The 24,833-nt window shown below is 45.4% G+C and overlaps 1 protein-coding gene across 13 annotated transcripts in view; it reads right to left on the bottom strand.

The window, feature by feature from the left end:
- Positions 1-24,833, bottom strand: part of KTN1 (kinectin 1) — a 277,158-nt gene that overhangs the window by 180,186 nt on the left and 72,139 nt on the right. For all 13 annotated transcript variants that reach the window (XM_063947961.1, XM_063947966.1, XM_063947958.1 and 10 more), the window contains exons 2-4: positions 13,452-14,011; positions 9,032-9,181; positions 8,553-8,738 (exon numbers count right to left, since the gene is read on the bottom strand). In XM_063947961.1, coding sequence (XP_063804031.1) covers positions 8,553-8,738; positions 9,032-9,181; positions 13,452-13,977 — 862 coding nt within the window. In that variant the 5' untranslated portion in view covers positions 13,978-14,011. The remainder of the gene's footprint in view (positions 1-8,552; positions 8,739-9,031; positions 9,182-13,451; positions 14,012-24,833) is intronic.

The raw sequence follows: 24,833 nt of genomic DNA, 5'->3' as shown, positions 1-24,833 counted from the left end.
ATATGTGAAACCACTGAGCAGGCAACACAAGAATATAATCAGTGACGCACGATACCCGACTGGTTCCTTTCTAAAACCGCATCCCGCAGCTCATTTACCTTCTTCACACAAAATGACGCTTAGAAAAATGATTTGAGTCGATGATAACTCCTGAAAGTCTTTAAATTTAAATTAGTTATTTGGTCTGTACTCATGTAGGGGGATGGTGTTACCCTGTCCACCCTATTCTTTTGATGAAAGGACTATACAATAAGTATACCTGTAAGGAGATGCTAGCATTCTCTCAATGCTATATCATACCTGTGTAGGCAGACGCAACTATTATAAAGTCATAGAATTAAATTATTTTTAAATTCCAATTCTGGACACCCCATTGTTCCATTTGCACAGAAGGCTATTATTTAATCCATATAATAAAACGTACTGCTGGAAAAAAAGAGTCAGCATGACAACGAGCGCATGCCTGCTCTACCTAAAGTGCACAGTGTCTGCCAGAGTCAGGACTTCATTAAAAAGGAAAAGGAAACATGGGGGCAGATGTATTAACCTGGAGAAGGCATAAGGAAGTGATAACCAGTGTTATGTGCAAGGTGATAAACAAACCAGCCAATCAGCTCCAATATGTAAATGAACAGTTAGGAGCTGATTCGCTGATGCATTTATCACCTTGCACTTATCACTAGTTTATCACTTCCTTATGCTGTCTCTAGGCTTAATACATCTGCCCCATGGAACCCTCCCCACTTCCACACAAATGTATCCCCAGCAGCACACTTATTGTACAGTAAGTTGCTTTGCCAAGACATATGCAGGCACTGGTTACCGGACAGGCACTGTGTATGTCAGGCTTCACGTGTACCTCCCCGAGTCAGTGCCGGTGAAAGACTGGCCCGGGAAGATAATGAGACAAAGTAAAGGACAAAGGGAGATGACAGAGAAGGGGGGGGGGGTGTAAGGTTGGGGGGGGGGGGGGGCACGCAGGACAGAGAAGGGTAGGGTGGGGCATATAGAGAAAGTGTAGCGGAAAAGTCTGTCTATTGTGCAATCAAATCGTATCCTGATTGGTTGGTTCAGTGTAGTATATTACTTCTCACAGGATAGCTCACATGATGATATCACCACCCACTGGAATTGGTCCAGAGTTAAAAGTGTTAATTAGAATTTCTAGCAGGGAGGGAAGTTCCTTTCTGCTCTGTATAAGCAGCACCATACAGTACAGTCGGTATCAGTATCAATCAGTGGTAACAGCTCTTTTAAGAGCCACTATTGAGCAATACACACCACTAAGATATTGCTTTGTTACTGCACTATGGGCCTGATTCAGGTTTGTAAGCAGAGCAAAAACGCACATCTGGCCAGAACCATGTTGCACAGCAGGTGGGACAGATGTAACGTGTGCTGAGAGAGTTACATTTGGGTGGGGTGAGTCCAAACTGAAATCTAAATAGCAGTGTAAAAATAAAGCTGTCTAATATTTGTGGGCTACATGCAAAATCAGCCAGTATTTACCCTGCTCAGAAAAAATATAACCCACTCAAATCTAAATCTCTCTGCTCGTTACATCTGCCCCACCTGCAGTGCAATATGGTTGTGCAGAGATGTGTGCTTTTTTGCTTTGCTTACAAACCTGAATCATGCCCTATGTCCATACCTGCTAAATTTCATGCTCCCTCTCTAACTCATCCCACCGCATAATGAGCAAGTGCTCAGCCTACTACCCTGTAGTCAGGAGGTAACAGCAACTCATCAGTAAAGAGGTGCTGCAGAATCTGTACCCACCACCCGGAAGAAAATGCTTGTAGGAGCCTGGCAGTGGTATCAACGGTTCTTACAACTGGGGCAAAGCAGCATCATTGGCGCAGTGAGTAATGCAGGTTAGTGATAGTAAAGGTGGGTACACACTAGAGCGACAGGGATTCGTTCTGACGTCGGAACGAATCCCCGTCAGCCCCAGACCGTGTGTACAGACTGGGGCCATGCTAATGAAGGTCGGAACAAACATGTTCCGTCCTTCATTAGCATAATACAGGACTCTAGCAACAGCGCTTGGTTTTATGTGCAGCACATAGTACCAAACGTCCATCGCTAGCATCCGCGGGAGCGCACAATCCACCGTACACACTGAGTGATATAGGTACGAAACGGCATACAGTGCAGACATCGCTGCAGTGTGCACCAAGCTTTAGAGGAACCTACCACCAATCTGTAAAACCAACTCCGACAGACTGGGTGGGAGAATAAGCCCAGTCACTACAAGTTTATGAAAGACACATAGCGGGTCATTCTGAGTTGATCGCTAGCTGTCGTTGTTCGCAGCGATCAGGCTAAAAATCCGCAATTCTGCGATGTACTTTCACAAAAAACTGCAGTTTCACACAAGGTCGAGCGACTCTTTTCTGTTGCTCTGTTGATCGGCGAGTGATTGACAGAAAATGGGTGTTTCTGGGTGGTAACTAGCCGTTTTCCGGGAGTGTGCTTAAAAACGCAGGCGTGTCAGGTAAAAACGCAGGAGTGCCAGGGGAAACGGGGGAGTGTAAGGTAAAAACGCAGCAGTGCCTGGGGAAACAGGGTAGTGGCTGGCCGAACGCAGGGCGTGTTTGCGACGTCAAAACAGGAACTAAACAGACTGAAGTGAACGCAAGGAAGGAGTAGGTCTGGAGCTACTCTGAAACTGCTTGAAAATATTTTGCCGCCGCTCTGCGATCCTTTCGGTCGCACTTCTGCTAAGCTAAGATACACTCCCAGAGGGCGGCGGCTTAGCGTTTGCACTGCTGCTAAAAACAGCTAGCGAGCGATCAACTCGGAATGAGGGCCATAGCACAGTTTCTACACTGCCCAACACAGAAAAGAAAAATACATGCTTAAGATAATCAATTAACAAAATAATTAGATAAGATGCAAAAAAGACACACAAAATGAAATAAGAATGTACTTACCGATAATTCTATTTCTCATAGTCCGTAGTGGATGCTGGGGACTCCGTAAGGACCATGGGGAATAGCGGCTCCGCAGGAGACTGGGCACATCTAAAGAAAAGCTTTAGGACTAACTGGTGTGCACTGGCTCCTCCCCCTATGACCCTCCTCCAAGCCTCAGTTAGGATACTGTGCCCGGACGAGCGTACACAATAAGGAAGGATTTTGAATCCCGGGTAAGACTCATACCAGCCACACCAATCACACCGTATAACTTGTTAACTTGTTAACAGTATGATAACAGAGGAGCCTCTGAAAAGATGGCTCCCAACAATAATAACCCGATTTTTGTAACAATAACTATGTACAAGTATTGCAGACAATCCGCACTTGGGATGGGCGCCCAGCATCCACTACGGACTATGAGAAATAGAATTATCGGTAAGTAAATTCTTATTTTCTCTAACGTCCTAAGTGGATGCTGGGGACTCCGTAAGGACCATGGGGATTATACCAAAGCTCTCAAACAGGCGGGAGAGTGCGGATGACTCTGCAGCACCGAATGAGAGAACTCCAGGTCCTCCTCAGCCAGGGTATCAAATTTGTAGACTTTCGCAAACGTGTTTGCCCCTGACCAAGTAGCTGCTCGGCAAAGTTGTAAAGCCGAGACCCCTCGGGCAGCCGCCCAAGATGAGCCCACTTTCCTTGTGGAACGGGCTTTTACAGATTTTAGCTGTGGCAGGCCTGCCACAGAATGTGCAAGCTGAATTGTACTACAAATCCAACGAGCAATAGTCTGCTTAGAAGCAGGAGCACCCAGCTTGTTGGGTGCATACAGGATAAACAGCGAGTCAGATTTCCTGACTCCAGCCGTCCTGGAAACATATTTTCAGGGCCCTGACAACATCCAGCAACTTGGATTCCTCCAAGTCCCTAGTAGCCGCAGGCACCACAATAGGTTGGTTCAGGTGAAAACGCTGGAACCACCTTAGGGAGAAACTGAGGACGAGTCCTCAATTCCGCCCTGTCCGAATGGAAAATCAGATAAGGGCTTTTACAGGATAAAGCCGCCAATTCTGACACGCGCCTGGCCCAGGCCAGGGCCAACAGCATGACCACTTTCCATGTGAGATATTTTAACTCCACAGATTTAAGTGGTTCAAAACAATGTGACTTTTGGAACCCAAACTACATTGAGATCCCAAATTGCCACTGGAGGCACAAAAGGAGGCTGTATATGCAGTACCCCTTTTACAAACGTCTAAACTTCAGGGACTGAAGCTAGTTCTTTTTTGGAAGAAAATTGACAGGGCCGAAATCTGAACCTTAATGGACCCCAATTTCAGGCCCATAGGCACTCCTGTTTGCAGGAAATGTAGGAATCGACCCAGTTGAATTTCCTCCGTCGGGCCTTACTGGCCTCGCACTACGCAACATATTTTCGCCAATTGCGGTGATAATGTTTTTGCGGTTACATCCTTCCTGGCTTTAGATCAGGATATGGATGACTTCATCCGGAATGCCTTTGTTCCTTCAGGATCCGGTGTTCAACCGGCATGCCGTCAAACGCAGCCGCGGTAAGTCTTGGAACAGACAGGGTCCTTGCTGGAGCAGGTCCCTTCTTAGAGGTAGAGGCCACGGATCCTCCGTGAGCATCTCTTGAAGTTCCGGTTACCAAGTCCTTCTTGGCCAATCCGGAGCCACGAATATAGTGCTTTCTCCTCTCCATCTTATCAATCTCAGTACCTTGGGTATGAGAGGCAGAGGAGGGAACACATACACTGACTGGTACACCCACGGTGTTACCAGAGCGTCTACAACTATTGCCTGAGGGTCTCTTGACCTGGCGCAATACCTGTCGAGTTTTTTAATCATGTGGACGACTTCTGGGTGAAGTCCCCGCTCTCCCGGGTGGAGGTCGTGCTGAGGAAGTCTGCTTCCCAGTTGTCCACTCCCGGAATGAATACTGTTGACAGTGCTATCACATGATTTTCCGCCCAGCGAAGAATCCCTGCAGCTTCTGCCATTGCCCTCCTGCTTCTTGTGCCACCCTGTCTGTTTACGTGGGTGACTGCCATGATGTTGTCCGACTGGATCAACACCGGCTGACCTTGAAGCAGAGGTCTTGCTAAGCTTAGAGCATTGTAAATGGCCCTTAGCTTCAGGATATTTATGTGAAGTGATGTATCCAGGCTTGACCCTAAGCCCTGGATATTCCTTCCCTGTGTGACTGCTCCCCAGCCTCGCAGGCTGGCATCCGTGGTCACCAGGACCCAGTCCTGAATGCCGAATCTGCGGCCCTCTAGAAGATGAGCACTCTGCAACCACCACAGGATGGATACCCTTGTCCTTGGTGACAGGGTTATCCGCTGATGCATCTGAAAATGCGACCCGGACCATTTGTCCAGTAGGTTCCACTGGAAAGTTCTTGCGTGGAATCTAACGAATGGGATTGCTTCGTAGGAAGCCACCATTTTTACCCAGAACCCTTGTGCATTGATGCACTGAGACTTGGTTCGGTTTTAGGAGGTTCCTGACTAGCTCGGATAACTCCCTGGCTTTCTCTTCCGGGAGAAACACCTTTTTTCTGGACTGTGTCCAGGAACATCCCTAGGAAACAGAAGACAAGTCGTCGGAACCAGCTGCGATTTTGGAATATTGAGAATCCAATCGTGCTGCCGCAACACTACCTGAGATAGTGCTACACCGACTTCCAACTGTTCCCTGGATCTTACCCTTATCAGGGAATCGTCCAAGTAAGGGATAACTAAAATTCCCTTCCTTCGAAGGGATATCATTTCGGCCATTACCTTGGTAAAGACCCGGGGTGCCGTGGACCATCCCTACGGCAGCGTCTGAACTGATAGTGACAGTTCTGTACCATAACCTGAGGTACCCTTGGTGAGAAGGGTAAATTTTGACATGAAGGTAAGCATCCTTGATGTCCCGAGACATCATGTAGTCCCCTTCTTCCAGGTTCGCAATCACTGCTCTGAGTGACTCAATCTTGAATTTGAACCTCTGTATGTAAGTGTTCAAAGATTTTAGATTTAGAATCGGTCTCACCGAGCCGTCTGGCTTCGGTACCACAATAGTGTGGAATAATACCCCGTTCCCTGTTGCAGGAGGGGTACCTTGATTATCACCTGCTGGGAATACAGCTTGTGAATGGCTTCCAAAACTGCCTCCCTGTCAGAGGGAGACGTCGGTAAAGCTGACTTTTGGAAACGGCGAGGGGGAGACGTCTCGAATTCCAATATGTACCCTTGAGATATTACCAGAAGGATCCAGGGGTCTACTTGCGAGTGAGCCCACCGCGCACTGAAATTCATTGAGAACGGGTCCCCACCGTGCTTGAGCTTGTAAGGCCCTAGCGTCATACTGAGGGCTTGGCAGAGGCGGGATCTGTTCCTGGGAACTGGCTAATCTCTTCAGCCTTTTTCCTCTCCCTCTGTCACGAGCAGAAAAGAGGAACCTTTTGTCCGCTTGCCAACAAAAGACTGCGCCTGATAATACGGCGTCTTATTTTGAGAGGCGACCTGGGGTACAAACGTGGATTTCCCAGTTGTTGCCGTGGCCATCAGGTCTAAAAGACCGACCCCAAATGTCCCCTTTCAAAGGCAATACTTCCAAATGCCGTTTGGAATCCGCATTACCTGACCATTTTACTGGTAGAATTGGACAACGCACTTATACTTGATGCCAGTCGGCAAATATTCCGCTGTGCATCATGCATATATAGAAATGCATCTTTTAAATGCTCTATAGGCAATAATATACTATCCTTATCTAGGATATCAATATTTCCAGTCAGGGAATCCGACCATGCCAACCCAGCACTGCACCTCCAGGCTGAGGCGATTGCTGGTCGCAGTATAACACCAGTATGTGTGTGAATACATTTTTGGATACCCTCCTGCTTTCTATCAGCAGGATCCTTAAGGGCGGCCATCTCATGAGTGGGTAGAGCCCTTGTTCTTACAAGCGTGTGAGCGCCTTATCCCCCCTAGGGGGTGTTTCCCAACGCACCCTAACCTCTGGCGGGAAAGGGTATACAGCTAATACTTTTTAAGAAATTATCAATTGTTATCGGGGGGAAACCCACGCATCATCACACACCTCATTTTATTTCTCAGATTCAGGAAAACTACAGGTAGTTTTTCCCTCACCGAACATAATACCCCTTTTTGGTGGTACTCGTATTATCAGAAATGTATAAAACATTTTCCATTGTCTCAATCATGTAACGTGTGGCCCTACTGGAAATCACGGTTGTCTCTTCACCGTCGACACAGGAGTCAGTATCCGTGTCGGCGTCTGTATCTGCCATCTGAGGTAACGGGCGCTTTAGAGCCCCTGACGGCCTATGAGACGTCTGGACAGGCACAAGCTGAGTAGCCGGCTGTCTCATGTCAACCACTGTTTTTTTATACAGAGCTGACACTGTCACGTAATTTTCAACAGTACATCCACTCAGGTGTCGACCCCCTAGGTGGTGACATCACTGTTACAGACACTCTGCTCCGTCTCCACATCATTTTTCTCCTCATACATGTCGACACAAACGTACCGACACACAGCACACACACAGGGAATGCTCTGATAGAGGACAGGACCCCACTAGCCCTTTGGGGAGACAGAGGGAGAGTATGCCAGCACACACCAGAGCGCTATATATATATATATATATATATATATATATATATATATATATATATATATATATATATATATACAGGGATAACCTTATATAAGTGTTTTTCCCCTTATAGCTGCTGTATGTTTTAATACTGCGCCTAATTAGTGCCCCCCTCTCTTTTTTTTTAACCCTTTCTGTAGTGTAGTGACTGCAGGGAAGAGCCAGGGAGCTTCCCTCCAACTGAGCTGTGAGGGAAAATGGCGCCAGTGTGCTGAGGAGATAGGCTCCGCACCCTTTCCGGCGGCCTTATCTCCCGTTTTTCTGTATATTCTGGCAGGGGTTAAATGCATCCATATAGCCCAGGAGCTATATGTGATGTATTTTTTGCCATGTAAGGTATTTTTATCATGTTTTATTGCGTCTCAGGGCGCCCCCCCCAGTGCCCTGCACCCTCAGTGACCGGAGTATGAAGTGTGCTGAGAGCAATGGCGCACAGCTGCAGTGCTGTGTACTACCTTATTGAAGACAGGAACGTCTTCTGCCGCCGATTTTTCCGGACCTCTTCGCTCTTCTGGCTCTGTAAGGGGGCCGGCGGCGCGGCTCCGGGACCCATCCAGGCTGGGCCTGTGATCGTCCCTCTGGAGCTAATGTCCAGTAGCCAAGAAGCCCAATCCACTTTAGTGAGTTCGCTTCTTCTCCCCTTAGTCCCTCGATGCAGTGAGCCTGTTGCCAGCAGGTCTCACTGAAAATAACAAACCTAAACTAAAACTTTCACTAAGAAGCTCAGGAGAGCCCCTAGTGTGCACCCTTCTCGTCGGGCACAGAAATCTAACTGAGGCTTGGAGGAGGGTCATAGGGGGAGGAGCCAGTGCACACCAGTTAGTCCTAAAGCTTTTCTTTAGATGTGCCCAGTCTCCTGCGGAGCCGCTATTCCCCATGGTCCTTACGGAGTCCCCAGCATCCACTTAGGACGTTAGAGAAATGAAGCTTATAGTTACCTTTGCGCTCGCCTTTATCCGGAACGATCTTCCCCTTCTTGCCCCCAGTCTTCTGCACAGTCTCTGTAGTCTTTGCTTTCTCCACGTTCATACTTTCCTTCTTTTCCACCACGCCGGGGTCGGAGTTATCCATCAGAGGGATGTACACAGTGGGATGAATTAGCGGCTCGTCCACCAGCGCTGAAACTAAAGACACAATTTGGCTAAAAAAAGCGACTTGAGAACAGTTTCCCCCCAAATAGACCAGGTGACTTCTCAGCTAAGTACAGCACTATGTACAACACAGAATAAGTATACTCCTCATGTCAGTTTCAGGTAAGGTGAGCTGCAAAACAGTGACAAAGCTGCCAGCAGTCCCGCAGCAGTAATTCCTGGTCTCCCACAGAAGTGAAGGCATTTTACTAAGATACTTTAAAAAAGGCAGAAACTATTAACTCTGTTAACACCCTTTCTTCCCAATCTCCTCTATTGTTACGTACGGTTCTCAATTTTTTGCTTCTTCTTCGGAGCAGTCTTTTTTACGGACACAGACTCCTGGGGCTTCACCTCGGCAAGCGGAATGACCGTTTCCACCTTCTTGGAAGGTACTACCTGCTCATTTTTCGGCTCTGGATTAATAGGGGAGTCATCTGTTCAACATAAAATAGTTTTTGTTCAATCTGTTTGCAAGCATTAATCATATATATATATATATATATATATTTTAACAATAAGATTACTTGTAAAAGGACAATCTGGCTTCTGAATTACTGAACCCACTCCTTTTGCTTGGGAAAGAGTAAAGCCATTCAGGTATTGCTCTATAATAATGATCAAAATTGGAGTTTCTGGAACTTTTAACGAGAATAAGGCACATGAACCACCCTGAGCCAGCTACCAGTATCTGCATATCCACATTCAAGTGCTCTGCGTTAGTGCTAACATGGAATTTGCTCCAAACACAATGAGGTCAGTGAAGAGACGCCAATTACCTCCTGAATACAGGTAAAACGGCTAGTTAATAAACGCTACCTCCTATGGTACATTAATATGAAAACTATTCTTATATTAACATTAATATGAAATATTCCTATGAAGCAAATTGTAGGAATCAATTCTATACAAAAAGTGTCTCTCTAACTATAAGCAATCACAGAGAAAATGATGGCATTTACATTACACAGTTTTATCAGTGAATTAGATAGCCACTTACACCAATAATCTTTTGCACTTCCAGACACAAGTAACACCGGGAGCTGCATCATTTGTATATTTATTGATTTATTAACCAAATTTGCCCATTAACTGCCAGAATGATGAGAGTCCACATTAATTGTGATCAGACAGCATGTAGTGCAAAACTGACATGCTCAAACTAGTCTCCTAATCCTACCAGGGTCATGTAGGTGCAAACACATAGTCCCATAATCCTACCAAGAGTCATGTAGGTGCAAACACACAGTCCCATAATCTTACCAAGAGTCATGTAGGTGCAAACACACAGTCCCGTTATCTTACCAAGAGTCATGTAGGTGCAAACACACAATCCCGTTATTTTACCAAGCGTCATGTAGGTGCAAACACATAGTCCCATAATCTTACCAAGCGTCATGTAGGTGCAAACACACAGTCCCATAATCTTACCAAGAGTCATGTAGGTGCAAACACATAGTCCCATAATCTTACCAAGCGTCATGTAGGTGCAAACACACAGTCCCATAATCTTACCAAGAGTCATGTAGGTGCAAACACATAGTCCCATAATCTTACCAAGCGTCATGTAGGTGCAAACACACAGTCCCACATGCTACTCAGAATTGTCCGGCTGCACACTCACAGAGGGTCATTTAGGTGCAGTTGTTATTCCTGCTCCTGTTTCAATGATTTGCCTATGAAATTGCGATTATAGGCTAATATGGGCAGAAGCTAACCCGTGCAAAAGGACGCCCGCTGTGATTTCCTCTTTTGCGTACAGCGCAACATGATTGCTGAAACTTCGGTATCATCGTTGCACATTGGGTCACCACGCAGAGACTCTGAAGACGCACAGACTGAGGTGCTCTCCCGGGATGAATAGGTCTCTCCAGCAGCTAGTGTGATCGCAGCCGCTAATATACGCGCGCCCAGAAAACCATGACACGCCAGCACTCATATGACCAATCCCCGTTACCACCCCCAAACGGCAACTTCTTGTCACTCACTTTGCAACTAAAATCTTGCTGCAACCGCACTCGCGAATCACTCACTGCGGCTCATACGCATGCACAGTGCATAAACATCGATTCATATGCATACAACCAGCGCTTTGTGTCCACAACTGAATGACCCCCACAGTCCCTTAATCCTACCCAGTGTCACCTAGGTGCAAACAGTGACTGAAAACACAATTCTGCATCAACAATATAATGCAAATATATGCTCTCAAGCAAAATACAATTGCTCGCCATCAGTTAAACATAATATTACTGTAAAACAAATATAGTCCCACAGACACAAATACAACAACATTGTCACACACACCCACACAATGTCCATGACAGATGCACAAACTTCTGTCTGTGACATTTAAATGGGAGAAAATATTTTTTGTTGGGAGCATTAGTTAAACATTTGCAAGCTAAACACAGGACTACGCAGCATCGCATACACAGCAAAGGGAATCATTTCTGAAAACAATGTTTCATTTTCAAAAAAAGCTTTTTTTTTTTTTTTTTTTTTTTTTTTTTAAACACTAAAATCCTCCTCGACTGCAATATCCGCTGCTTACTATCATTTATTATGTTTCCTGGAACACAAGAACAATTTCCAAATAAAAAAAGGGTCTTCCTTTTAAAGTGCTAAAAGGTAAAGCAACAATAAAATAAAAAAAAAGACACAAGAACTGCAAACCCCATTCCCTAGTTACCCCTAAAGACATCACACGTGCAGTATATTTACAAACAAACAACTCTCAGCCGATTCCCTGGATAACTTTGCTGCCTACAGTATGTAGCAGTCTCTATTCTAAAGAGGTTCAAGGAAGTTTGGGGGATTTTCACATTCCTCGTAGTCTGCTGTTCCTCCCCGTAAACCGCCATAATGTACTCATGAGCACGGACTTTTGAGTCAGGAAAAACATTAAGCAGTTTTGGAAATCTGGGTGCATATATATTAAAGCTTGGAGAGAGATGAAGGGGCAGATGTACTAAGGCTTGAAGAGTGATAAAGTACTGGATGGTACTTTCTCTCTCTCTCTAAGGGCGGTATCCTATTAGGTTTGGTGATTTACCTACCGGTAATAACAGGCTTTTTCACCCGTTAATGCCATCAGACTATCCAATTACAGGCGTTTTTACTGTGTGGTAACTTACCAGACAACACATGGGATCCTGATAACATTCCGGACCCACGTGTTACCGTCCGATAATGGGTCTCCTGGGGCTGGTTATCGGGGATTCTGCTTCACAAAGCAAAATCCCTGATAAATGCAAGTTTACGGGGCTAATTGGATAGCCCCAGGGAAAACCTTTAGCTGCGGTAACTCATTACAGCTAATAGGGTACCGACCTTTGTAATGGTTATGAATTAGAGATACATATATATACACCTCCTATGTATCATCGTGCTTATCCCTCTGGTGAAAGGATAAAACGCATTGGGATACGTGGACGCCTTCCTTACTTGGAACCTACCTTGGACCCATTTCTTCGCTCAATGTTAGACACGCTGCTTACTTCCTGTTTTTCTTGATTTTCTCTGACTAAATTAATCCGTGGTTTGCCTATTACACTGATGGCCTGCTTTACAGTATCTGATTCAGATCACTCCATTTGGATGAGGGGGAACTGATTTAGCAATTAACAAGATTGTCTACTGAAGCACCAGATACACATATAAGTATAATTTTAGAATATCTTTGGATGTGTCCTCATACATCTAGCCGCAGTACGCCATGCAGTACGAGACGCCTGTGAGTGAGCCGCCACGTCCCGTGCAACTCTGCTAATGTCGGGGGTCTTTTTTTGCCTAAAATGCGTTTTCGTTGCAATGTGACTAGAATGCATTGTAATTGATAAATGACACTTGTATATTGTGTGTGGCGGACTCTGGATATGGAGCACAACGGAACTTGCACTGGAAAAAGCTGTGGCTGCTACATTGTAGCACTTTGTATACAGATTCAGATACTCAGTCGCAGACAGACACGCAAGTGTCACATATCACATTACTCAGCAGTGTCTCCTGGTGCATTCTAGACATATCGCCATTAAGACAAAAAGAAGCACCCAACGCTAGCAGAGTCTCACAGGACCTGGCACACCAAAAGGGTCTGCTTAGCGTGACTGCAGCATTGATATACGAGAACACATCTGAATTAGGTTATGGTTTTTTTTTATAGCTTTATTCACTTTCAACAGCGAATTCATCTGAAATTCATTTTGTCTCCTAGTTTTTCTTAATATATATATATATATATATATATATATATATATATATATATATATATACACACTTCAGTGTATAATCTCCACCCCCCCCCCCCTCCCCCACTGCTCCCTGATTGGCCTTGATAGAAGTCTGAAGCTGAAAGCGTTGCTGTGACATCACTGGCCACACCCCTGCTTATGAATTAGCCAATCTACACCGTGCGTTCTAAAAAGCAAGTCTGCAAAGTCTGTCAGTCACTGCTGGATTGTTCAGAGAAGCTCCTTCTGTCCTAATATGGAAACCAAATGCAGGGGTGGCATATAGTATATAGATAAGTATAAAAGCTCCAGGTATATCATGTATAGCATTCAGCTCAGTAATGGGTTTGTCTATGAAATACATTAATGGACAATTGTGGTTTTAATAGTTTTTCTAATTATATTAACCAATGTTTTAAGGATGATAATAATAATAATAATAATAATAATAATAATAATAAAAAAAGATAAATACCTCGTCCGTTTTTCTGCTTTTTCTGTCCTTGCTTTTTCTTGGAGCCAGCAGCTTCAGGTGGCGGAGTTGGCTGTTTTGTTACAGGAACAGTTTCCGGTTTCTTTACGGGAATCTTTGTACCATTGACTTCTTTGCCAACATGCTCCTCCACCGCCGGCTTTGGCTGCTTCTTGTCCTTCTTCTTGCGCTCTCGGACATTGGTAGTAGTCTCTGCTTGAATTACAGGAGCTGGAACAACATGCTCTTCTTCACTGGACAGAGCATCTCCCAAATCAAAGTCACGCGTGGCTGCCTCGGAGTCGGACTCATGAAGGTTACCGTTCTGCGATTCCTTTTTCTTGTTCTTCTTCTTGTCAGTTTTCTTTTTGTCAACCTTAATGAAGGGAAGCTTCTGGTCTTTCTTCTGCTTCTCAAGGATCTCGTCATAGGACGTCTCCTTCATGGAGAGCCAGAACAGGAGGAAGATGACCAAAACGATCACAAGTGGGAAGAGGATTGTAAAATACATTGACTCATAGAACTCCATTGTGCTTTCTTATTGTTGTGCAGTATGTGTCTTCCTAAGAGATTGAACGATGAAAAGAGAAGACTTTTTTTTAGCACCCCTTTGTAAAACTGGGGAGAAATGTAGAGACAATAATGCTGACAGCAATTTTTTTTCTTTTAAATACATATTCAGGAATAATATACACATAAAAACACACATGTGCAGTATGTACATGTAGCACACACATACATATATACAGTAAATACACTAAGTATGTGTGTTTGTGTGTAACAGCGCCATTTGGTGATAGGATAAACAGGGCAAACTCAAACATTTCACTGCTTTAAAGCAGGTGCCCCTGACAAAGGTGACATTAAAGCACTGAAATGCTGTACCATTATTGGCTGCTGCAGTGTAGGTGCGCCTATGGGAAAACACCAGGATAAGTATTTTTCTATTTGGAAGAGTGACAGATTAATTACTTTATATACACTTGGCTATCTATTCACATATATTTTATCATTATAATGAAATTGTTTGTAGCCAATAAAGATTTGCTTAAATTGAAGGGAACCAACAATTCATGAACGAAAGCTTCATAAAAACCTTAAAGTGCTAGTGAATATCACCAGTCACTGTTTTCTAGAAACGTATTTGCATTTAGATAAACATTTATATTTGTTGAAATATACTATATGTATCTATTTGTGCTATTTTAGGTAAGTGGCAGCAATTGCCAATACTAGTTCAGTTTACAGATGTATGCTGGGTAAGTGGCATAGTGATGGTGGGCAGTCAGACTAGTACACAGTGACCATCAGCTTCAGAAAGTAGAAGCCTAATTAAAAAAAAACACTCATGAGTTCCCTCTGTGTTTTCAAGGATACTCTCTGGTCCTTTCATCCACATCTTATAAGACTTGAGGCCAAATGTAATAGCCCACGATTCTAGCGCGAGTCTTTAGATTTAAAGTCGTAATTAGCGTTAGAGACTACCTGGTTGTGCCTCTACGTGTTATAACTATCTTGCCAGAATATCACCAGCTCCCTCAAATCCCAAACTATTAGATTTGGCCCTTTGAACACGCCAAATTTCAATGACAAGAACATTTTCAAACAACAGATTACAAGAGGCAGGATATCAGTGAGGCTTCGATTACAGCTGCTGAGTTGTTCCAGTTTCTGCAGCCAGAAGTGAACTGTTTGCTGCCGACTAGAAGTTCAATATATTGAAATCCAGAACTCTTCCTGTGTGGGTGTTACTGGCTGCCTTACCAGCGTTTTATGCAGCACCAACCCCAATCCTTCATATGCAAGGTTGTCCCAAAGTTGAAGGGCAATGCCAAGCACTTATCAGTCTAGATCTGAGCAAGAGAACAAGCGGAGCTGCGAAAACACTGGAGCTGATTTAGCTAAGCCTATTTAACAAAGGATAACAAGTTTATGCTGCACTGCACATGAACCCAACAGGCCGGTGGGGGGGTTATATGAAAGAATGGCAGTGACAGGGAAGCAGATTTCCTTGGCCATGTCACCCAGTGAAGTCACTGTAGTGCACTCTCTTTTTACCACATGCGTAGGACAGAGGCCAGGGCTGGCAATGCACCAACTCACATTACAACAGGGATGACTGAAATGAATTCAAACTTTTGCATACAGCTTTGTGCAGTTGTCAGGGGGAATTCCTGCAGGGGTTTACAAGCACTCACCCCTGTGTTTAAAAGTCAATTCAAGCTTTTCACTATAAAATACAATTCTCACCTGATCAACATAATTACTTTCCTATTTCACAGTATACATATGCTCCTGTATGCGAATGATCAAAGTCGGTGTGCGGTGTGAAAGGGCCATGGTCGAATTCCTGGGACCCGTTCACTACAATAGGCAGAGGCGGCGCGGAGATGAGCTCATCTCCCAGCCGCGGCTCCGTTCCCCGCCGCTATCGCAACCGACCCGGCAAATTGCCGGGACTGTATGCCTTGCGTTAGGGTCCAATGCCGGATCCCACCCGGGAAGGACCCGTTTCCAATTCCCAAGTGGGATCCGGCATTGGCGGAGTGAAAGGGGTATTAGTGGCTTCTTCACACGATTGTCTTTGTATCAATGGAATCATTTTACCTCTTCCAAGCGCAGCCCTAGGGCAGGGATCGACAAACAGGTATTTTGACCAAAGGTTAGAAGCCCCCTCTGCTCTAACCAAGGAGTCAATCTCCCTATGGTGCAAACACTCAGGGGTACATTTACTAAGATGGGAGATCTATTTAAGATGGGATGTTGCCCATAGCAACCAATCGGATTCCAGGTATTATCTTCCAGAAAGTGATAGATAAATGAGAAGTACAATCTGATTGGTTGCTATGGGCAACATCCCATCTTATATAGAAATCCCATTTTAGTAAATTTGCACTCAGTATGGTTTATTTCCAGCTCCAGCTAGATAGGGGCAGGAAAGTTAGCGTGCAGTTGTTCAATAGTTGTCCTCAATCTATAAACACAGACACTCAACTAACTCTACAAGTTGGCCCTAGTGTCTCGTTTTAAGCTGGATTACACATGGAGATACAAACAGGATGGTCTTAAATACTTTGTGCAGCTGTAAGCATTTTAATGCTGTAAAGGGTTGCAGGAATCTCCAACCCCTTGAATGACAGACTGCTAGTCAAGCACTAATCATAGAGGACTAGGCAGAACCAGAATGAAGCTGACTGAGGTATTATAAATCGCATGATTTTGCTATAAAGCATAAATTTCACCATTGCATTTCCATGTGACTGGGTGCTAGCAGGGTTTGTCCAGTGACGGGTCGTACAGAGAGGATCTAGTCACTGTTGTGTTCCCAGCTGCTCTATCCAGGCTCTGCCAAGCTCCTACTGCCTTCTAAAAGCAAAATGAGGGGAAAATAAAGTGTGTGCTTGTAAAAACCAATGAGCAGCAACTCAGCCGTCATGAAATCCTCTCTCTCTCTCTCTCTCTCTCTCTCTCTCTTCACTTGATTAACCTGATCCAATCAGACTATTTGCTGAACACCATAATCTCAGCACTTGAAATGCCCTCTAGGTAAATACTTTTCATTCTTCTGCTGCCGTTCTAGCTGACATATGCTCCTACATTTTAAAGGGACTGTCTAGTGAACCTGAAGGACCACTAAACTCTCCAAATGAAATTTTGAGATATCAACCATGAAAGTAAAACACACCGTGTAAGAGGACATCTTCTAACTATTAAAAAGTAAAGAATAACCTCACAACTACATTATAGCGACAGCTGAGCCTCACTCCATTCCTTTAGGATAATCTCTTGAATCTGATACTGGTGAAAAAGCCACAGTCATTTGAGTTGCAGTGACATCACTGTCCCACCTGTGTATATAAATCAACCTATCCACACAGTGCTTACCTGCAAATCAAGCTTATCAAACAGTCAGTCACACACTGCCTGCTCAATTAGACAATAACAGCCTTCATAAAAATGGCATCCTGCAGCAGAAGCTCTTAATAGAAAATGATGCGGCCATATTTAGTACAGGTTGAGTATCCCATATCCAAATATCCGAAATACGGAATATTCCGAAATACGGACTTTTTTGAGGGAGAGTGAGATAGTGAAACTTTTGTTTTTTGATGGCTCAATGTACACAAACCTTGTTTAATACACAAAGTTATTAAAAATATTGTATTAAATGACCTTCAGGCTGTGTGTATAATAAGAATTTACTTACCGATAATTCTATTTCTCGGAGTCCGTAGTGGATGCTGGGGTTCCTGAAAGGACCATGGGGAATAGCGGCTCCGCAGGAGACAGGGCACAAAAAAGTAAAGCTTTTACCAGATCAGGTGGTGTGCACTGGCTCCTCCCCCTATGACCCTCCTCCAGACTCCAGTTAGGTACTGTGCCCGGACGAGCGTACACAATAAGGGAGGCAATTTGAATCCCGGGTAAGACTCATACCAGCCACACCAATCACACCGTACAACTTGTGATCTAAACCCAGTTAACAGTATGATAACAGAAAGAGCCTCTTAAAGATGGCTCCTTAACAATATAACCCGAATTTGTTAACAATAACTATGTACAGTATTGCAGATAATCCGCACTTGGGATGGGCGCCCAGCATCCACTACGGACTCCGAGAAATAGAATTATCGGTAAGTAAATTCTTATTTTCTCTATCGTCCTAAGTGGATGCTGGGGTTCCTGAAAGGACCATGGGGATTATACCAAAGCTCCCAAACGGGCGGGAGAGTGCGGATGACTCTGCAGCACCGAATGAGAGAATTCCAAGTCCTCTTTTGCCAGGGTATCAAATTTGTAGAATTTTACAAACGTGTTTTCCCCCGACCACGTAGCTGCTCGGCAGAATTGTAATGCCGAGACCCCTCGGGCAGCCGCCCAAGATGAGCCCACCTTCCTTGTGGAATGGGCCTTAACAGATTTAGGCTGTGGCAGGCCTGCCACAGAATGAGCAAGTTGAATTGTGTTACAAATCCAACGAGCAATCGTCTGCTTAGAAGCAGGGGCACCCAACTTGTTGGGTGCATATAGTATCAACAGCGAGTCAGATTTTCTGACTTCAGCCGTCCTTGAAATGTATATTTTTAAGGCTCTGACAACGTCCAACAACTTGGAGTCCTCCAAGTCGCCAGTGGCCGCAGGCACCACAATAGGTTGGTTCAGGTGAAACGCTGATACCACCTTAGGGAGAAAATGCGGACGAGTCCTCAGTTCTGCCCTATCCGAATGGAAGATTAGATAAGGGCTTTTATAAGATAAAGCCGCCAATTCAGATACTCTCCTGGCGGAAGCCAGGGCCAGTAACATAGTCACTTTCCATGTGAGATATTTAAAATCCACCTTTTTCAATGGTTCAAACCAATGGGATTTGAGGAAATCTAAAACTACATTTAGATCCCACGGTGCCACCGGAGGCACCACAGGAGGCTGTATATGCAGTACTCCTTTAACAAAAGTCTGTACCTCAGGAACTGAGGCCAATTCTTTTTGGAAGAATATTGACAGGGCCGAAATTTGAACCTTAATAGATCTCAATTTGAGACCCATAGACAATCCTGATTGTAGGAAATGTAGGAAACGACCCAGTTGAAATTCCTCCGTCGGAACACTCCGATCCTCGCACCACGCGACATATTTTCGCCAAATGCGGTGATAATGTTTCGCGGTGACTTCCTTCCTTGCCTTAATCAAGGTAGGAATGACTTCTTCTGGAATGCCTTTCCCTTTTAGGATCTGGCGTTCAACCGCCATGCCGTCAAACGCAGCCGCGGTAAGTCTTGAAAGAGACAGGGACCCTGTTGTAGCAGGTCCCTTCTCAGAAGTAGAGGGCACGGGTCGTCCGTGACCAACTCTTGAAGTTCCGGGTACCAAGTCCTTCTTGGCCAATCCGGAGCCACTAGTATTGTTCTTACTCCTCCTCACCGTATAATCTTCAATACCTTTGGTATGAGAGGCAGAGGAGGAAACACATATACTGATTTGTACACCCAAGGTGTTACCAGTGCGTCCACAGCTATTGCCTGTGGATCTCTTGACCTGGCGCAATACTTGTCCAGTTTCTTGTTGAGGCGAGACGCCATCATGTCTACCATTGGTCTTTCCCAACAGTTTATTAGCATGTGGAAGACTTCTGGATGAAGACCCCCCTCTCCCGGGTGAATATCGTGTCTGCTGAGGAAGTCTGCTTCCCAGTTGTCCACGCCCGGGAAGAACACTGCTGACAGTGCTATTACGTGATTCTCCGCCCAGCGAAGAATCTTGGCAGCTTCTGCCATTGCACTCCTGCTTCTTGTGCCGCCCTGTCTGTTTACATGGGCGACCGCCGTGATGTTGTCCGACTGAATCAACACCGGTTTTCCTTGCAGGAGTGGTTCCGCCTGGCTTAGAGCATTTTAGATTGCTCTTAGTACCAGAATGTTTATGTGAAGAGACTTTTCCAGGTTCGTCCATACCCCCTGGAAGTTTCTTCCTTGTGTGACTGCTCCCCAACCTCTCAGGCTGGCGTCCGTGGTCACCAGGATCAAATCCTGTATGCCGAATCTGCGGCCCTCCAATAGATGAGCCTTTTGCAACCACCACAGAAGATATACCCTTGTCCTTGGCGACAGGGTTATTCGCAGGTGCATCTGAGGATGCGACCCTGACCATTTGTCCAACAGATCCCTTTGGAAAATTCTTGCATGGAATCTGCCGAATGGAATTGCTTCGTAAAAAGCCACCATTTTTCCCAGGACTCTTGTGCATTGATGTACAGACACCTTTCCTGGTTTTAGGAGGTTCCTGACAGGTCGGATAACTCCTTGGCTTTTTCCTCGGGAAGAAAAACCTTTTTCTGAACCGTGTCCAGAATCATCCCTAGGAACAGCAGACGTATCGTCGGAAAACAGCTGCGATTCTTGGAATATTTAGAATCCAGTCGTGCCGTCGAAGAACTACTTTAGATAGTGCTCTTCCGACCTCCAACTGTTCTCTGGAACTTGCCCTTTTTAGGTCGTGCAAGTAAGGGATAATTTAGATGCCTTTTTTCTTTGAAGAAACATCTTTTCGGCCATTACCTTGGTAAAAAGGCCCGGGGTGCCGTGGATAATTCAAACGGCATCGTCTGAAACTGATATTGACAGTTCTGTACCACGAACCAGAGGTACCCTTGATGAGAAGGACAAAATTTGGACATGGAGGTAATCCTTGATGTCCAGGGACACCATATAGTCCCCTTTTTTCCGGTTCGCTATCACTGCTCTGAGTGACTTTATCTCGATTTGAACCTTTTATGTAAGTGTTCAAAACATTTTAGATTTAGACTATGTGTCACCAAGCCGTCTGGCTTCAGTACCACAATATAGTGTGGAAAAATAAATAAGAATTTACTTACCGATAATTCTATTTCTCGGAGTCCGTAGTGGATGCTGGGGTTCCTGAAAGGACCATGGGGAATAGCGGCTCCGCAGGAGACAGGGCACAAAAAAGTAAAGCTTTTACCAGATCAGGTGGTGTGCACTGGCTCCTCCCCCTATGACCCTCCTCCAGACTCCAGTTAGGTACTGTGCCCGGACGAGCGTACACAATAAGGGAGGCAATTTGAATCCCGGGTAAGACTCATACCAGCCACACCAATCACACCGTACAACTTGTGATCTAAACCCAGTTAACAGTATGATAACAGAAAGAGCCTCTTAAAGATGGCTCCTTAACAATATAACCCGAATTTGTTAACAATAACTATGTACAGTATTGCAGATAATCCGCACTTGGGATGGGCGCCCAGCATCCACTACGGACTCCGAGAAATAGAATTATCGGTAAGTAAATTCTTATTTTCTCTATCGTCCTAAGTGGATGCTGGGGTTCCTGAAAGGACCATGGGGATTATACCAAAGCTCCCAAACGGGCGGGAGAGTGCGGATGACTCTGCAGCACCGAATGAGAGAATTCCAAGTCCTCTTTTGCCAGGGTATCAAATTTGTAGAATTTTACAAACGTGTTTTCCCCCGACCACGTAGCTGCTCGACAGAATTGTAATGCCGAGACCCCTCGGGCAGCCGCCCAAGATGAGCCCACCTTCCTTGTGGAATGGGCCTTAACAGATTTAGGCTGTGGCAGGCCTGCCACAGAATGAGCAAGTTGAATTGTGTTACAAATCCAACGAGCAATCGTCTGCTTAGAAGCAGGGGCACCCAACTTGTTGGGTGCATATAGTATCAACAGCGAGTCAGATTTTCTGACTTCAGCCGTCCTTGAAATGTATATTTTTAAGGCTCTGACAACGTCCAACAACTTGGAGTCCTCCAAGTCGCCAGTGGCCGCAGGCACCACAATAGGTTGGTTCAGGTGAAACGCTGATACCACCTTAGGGAGAAAATGCGGACGAGTCCTCAGTTCTGCCCTATCCGAATGGAAGATTAGATAAGGGCTTTTATAAGATAAAGCCGCCAATTCAGATACTCTCCTGGCGGAAGCCAGGGCCAGTAACATAGTCACTTTCCATGTGAGATATTTAAAATCCACCTTTTTCAATGGTTCAAACCAATGGGATTTGAGGAAATCTAAAACTACATTTAGATCCCACGGTGCCACCGGAGGCACCACAGGAGGCTGTATATGCAGTACTCCTTTAACAAAAGTCTGTACCTCAGGAACTGAGGCCAATTCTTTTTGGAAGAATATTGACAGGGCCGAAATTTGAACCTTAATAGATCTCAATTTGAGACCCATAGACAATCCTGATTGTAGGAAATGTAGGAAACGACCCAGTTGAAATTCCTCCGTCGGAACACTCCGATCCTCGCACCACGCGACATATTTTCGCCAAATGCGGTGATAATGTTTCGCGGTGACTTCCTTCCTTGCCTTAATCAAGGTAGGAATGACTTCTTCTGGAATGCCTTTCCCTTTTAGGATCTGGCGTTCAACCGCCATGCCGTCAAACGCAGCCGCGGTAAGTCTTGAAAGAGACAGGGACCCTGTTGTAGCAGGTCCCTTCTCAGAAGTAGAGGGCACGGGTCGTCCGTGACCAACTCTTGAAGTTCCGGGTACCAAGTCCTTCTTGGCCAATCCGGAGCCACTAGTATTGTTCTTACTCCTCCTCACCGTATAATCTTCAATACCTTTGGTATGAGAGGCAGAGGAGGAAACACATATACTGATTTGTACACCCAAGGTGTTACCAGTGCGTCCACAGCTATTGCCTGTGGATCTCTTGACCTGGCGCAATACTTGTCCAGTTTCTTGTTGAGGCGAGACGCCATCATGTCTACCATTGGTCTTTCCCAACAGTTTATTAGCATGTGGAAGACTTCTGGATGAAGACCCCCCTCTCCCGGGTGAATATCGTGTCTGCTGAGGAAGTCTGCTTCCCAGTTGTCCACGCCCGGGAAGAACACTGCTGACAGTGCTATTACGTGATTCTCCGCCCAGCGAAGAATCTTGGCAGCTTCTGCCATTGCACTCCTGCTTCTTGTGCCGCCCTGTCTGTTTACATGGGCGACCGCCGTGATGTTGTCCGACTGAATCAACACCGGTTTTCCTTGCAGGAGTGGTTCCGCCTGGCTTAGAGCATTTTAGATTGCTCTTAGTACCAGAATGTTTATGTGAAGAGACTTTTCCAGGTTCGTCCATACCCCCTGGAAGTTTCTTCCTTGTGTGACTGCTCCCCAACCCCTCAGGCTGGCGTCCGTGGTCACCAGGATCAAATCCTGTATGCCGAATCTGCGGCCCTCCAATAGATGAGCCTTTTGCAACCACCACAGAAGATATACCCTTGTCCTTGGCGACAGGGTTATTCGCAGGTGCATCTGAGGATGCGACCCTGACCATTTGTCCAACAGATCCCTTTGGAAAATTCTTGCATGGAATCTGCCGAATGGAATTGCTTCGTAAAAAGCCACCATTTTTCCCAGGACTCTTGTGCATTGATGTACAGACACCTTTCCTGGTTTTAGGAGGTTCCTGACAGGTCGGATAACTCCTTGGCTTTTTCCTCGGGAAGAAAAACCTTTTTCTGAACCGTGTCCAGAATCATCCCTAGGAACAGCAGACGTATCGTCGGAAAACAGCTGCGATTCTTGGAATATTTAGAATCCAGTCGTGCCGTCGAAGAACTACTTTAGATAGTGCTCTTCCGACCTCCAACTGTTCTCTGGAACTTGCCCTTTTTAGGTCGTGCAAGTAAGGGATAATTTAGATGCCTTTTTTCTTTGAAGAAACATCTTTTCGGCCATTACCTTGGTAAAAAGGCCCGGGGTGCCGTGGATAATTCAAACGGCATCGTCTGAAACTGATATTGACAGTTCTGTACCACGAACCAGAGGTACCCTTGATGAGAAGGACAAAATTTGGACATGGAGGTAATCCTTGATGTCCAGGGACACCATATAGTCCCCTTTTTTCCGGTTCGCTATCACTGCTCTGAGTGACTTTATCTCGATTTGAACCTTTTATGTAAGTGTTCAAAACATTTTAGATTTAGACTATGTGTCACCAAGCCGTCTGGCTTCAGTACCACAATATAGTGTGGAAAAATAATACCCTTTTCCTTGTCGTAGGAGGGGTACTTTGATTATCACCTGCTGGATATACAGCTTGTGAATTGTTTCCAATGCTGCCTCCCTGTCGGAGGGAGCCGTTGGTAAAGCAGACTTCAGGAACCTGCGAGGAGAAGATGTCTCGACTCCCCAATCTTTACCCCTGGGATAATACTCGTACGATCTAGGGGTCAACTTGCGAGTGATCCCACTGCGCCCTGAGACTCTTGAGACTACCCCCCCACCTTGAGTCCGCTTGCACGGCCCCAGCGTCATGCTGAGGACTTGGCAGACACGGTGGAGGGCTTCTTTTCCTGGGAAAGGGCTGCCTGCTGCAGTCTACTTCCCTTACCTCTATGTCTGGGCAGATATGACTGGCCTTTTGCCTGCATGCCCTCATGGGAAAGGAAAGATTGAGGCTGAAAAGACGGTGTCTTTTTTAGCTGAGATGTAACTTGGGGTAAAAAAGGTTGGATTTCCCAGCTGTTGCTGTGGTCCCCAGGTCCGATGGACCGACCCCCAAATAACTCCTTCCCTTTATACAGCAATACTTCCATCTGCCGTATGGGATCTGTATCACCTGACCACTGTCGTGTCCCTGACATCTTCTGGGAGATATGGACAACGCACTTATCTTGATGCCAGAGAGCAAATATCCCTCTGTGCATCTCACATACATATATATAGAATGCATCCTATTAAATGCTCTACATGAATAAAATATTTTCAGTCAGGGAATCCGACCAAGCCAACCCAGCACTGCATCTCCAGGCTGATGGCGATCGCTGGTCGCAGTATAACCACCGTATGTGTGTATATACTTTTTAGGATATTTTTCCAGCTTCCTATCAGCTGGCTCCTTGAG

The sequence above is a fragment of the Pseudophryne corroboree genome, chromosome 12 (genome assembly GCF_028390025.1).
Source record: "Pseudophryne corroboree isolate aPseCor3 chromosome 12, aPseCor3.hap2, whole genome shotgun sequence".
NCBI classification, from domain to species: Eukaryota; Metazoa; Chordata; class Amphibia; order Anura; family Myobatrachidae; genus Pseudophryne; species Pseudophryne corroboree.
The sequence above is the reverse complement of the archived record's forward strand: the minus strand, read 5'-3'. Positions and strand labels throughout refer to the sequence as shown.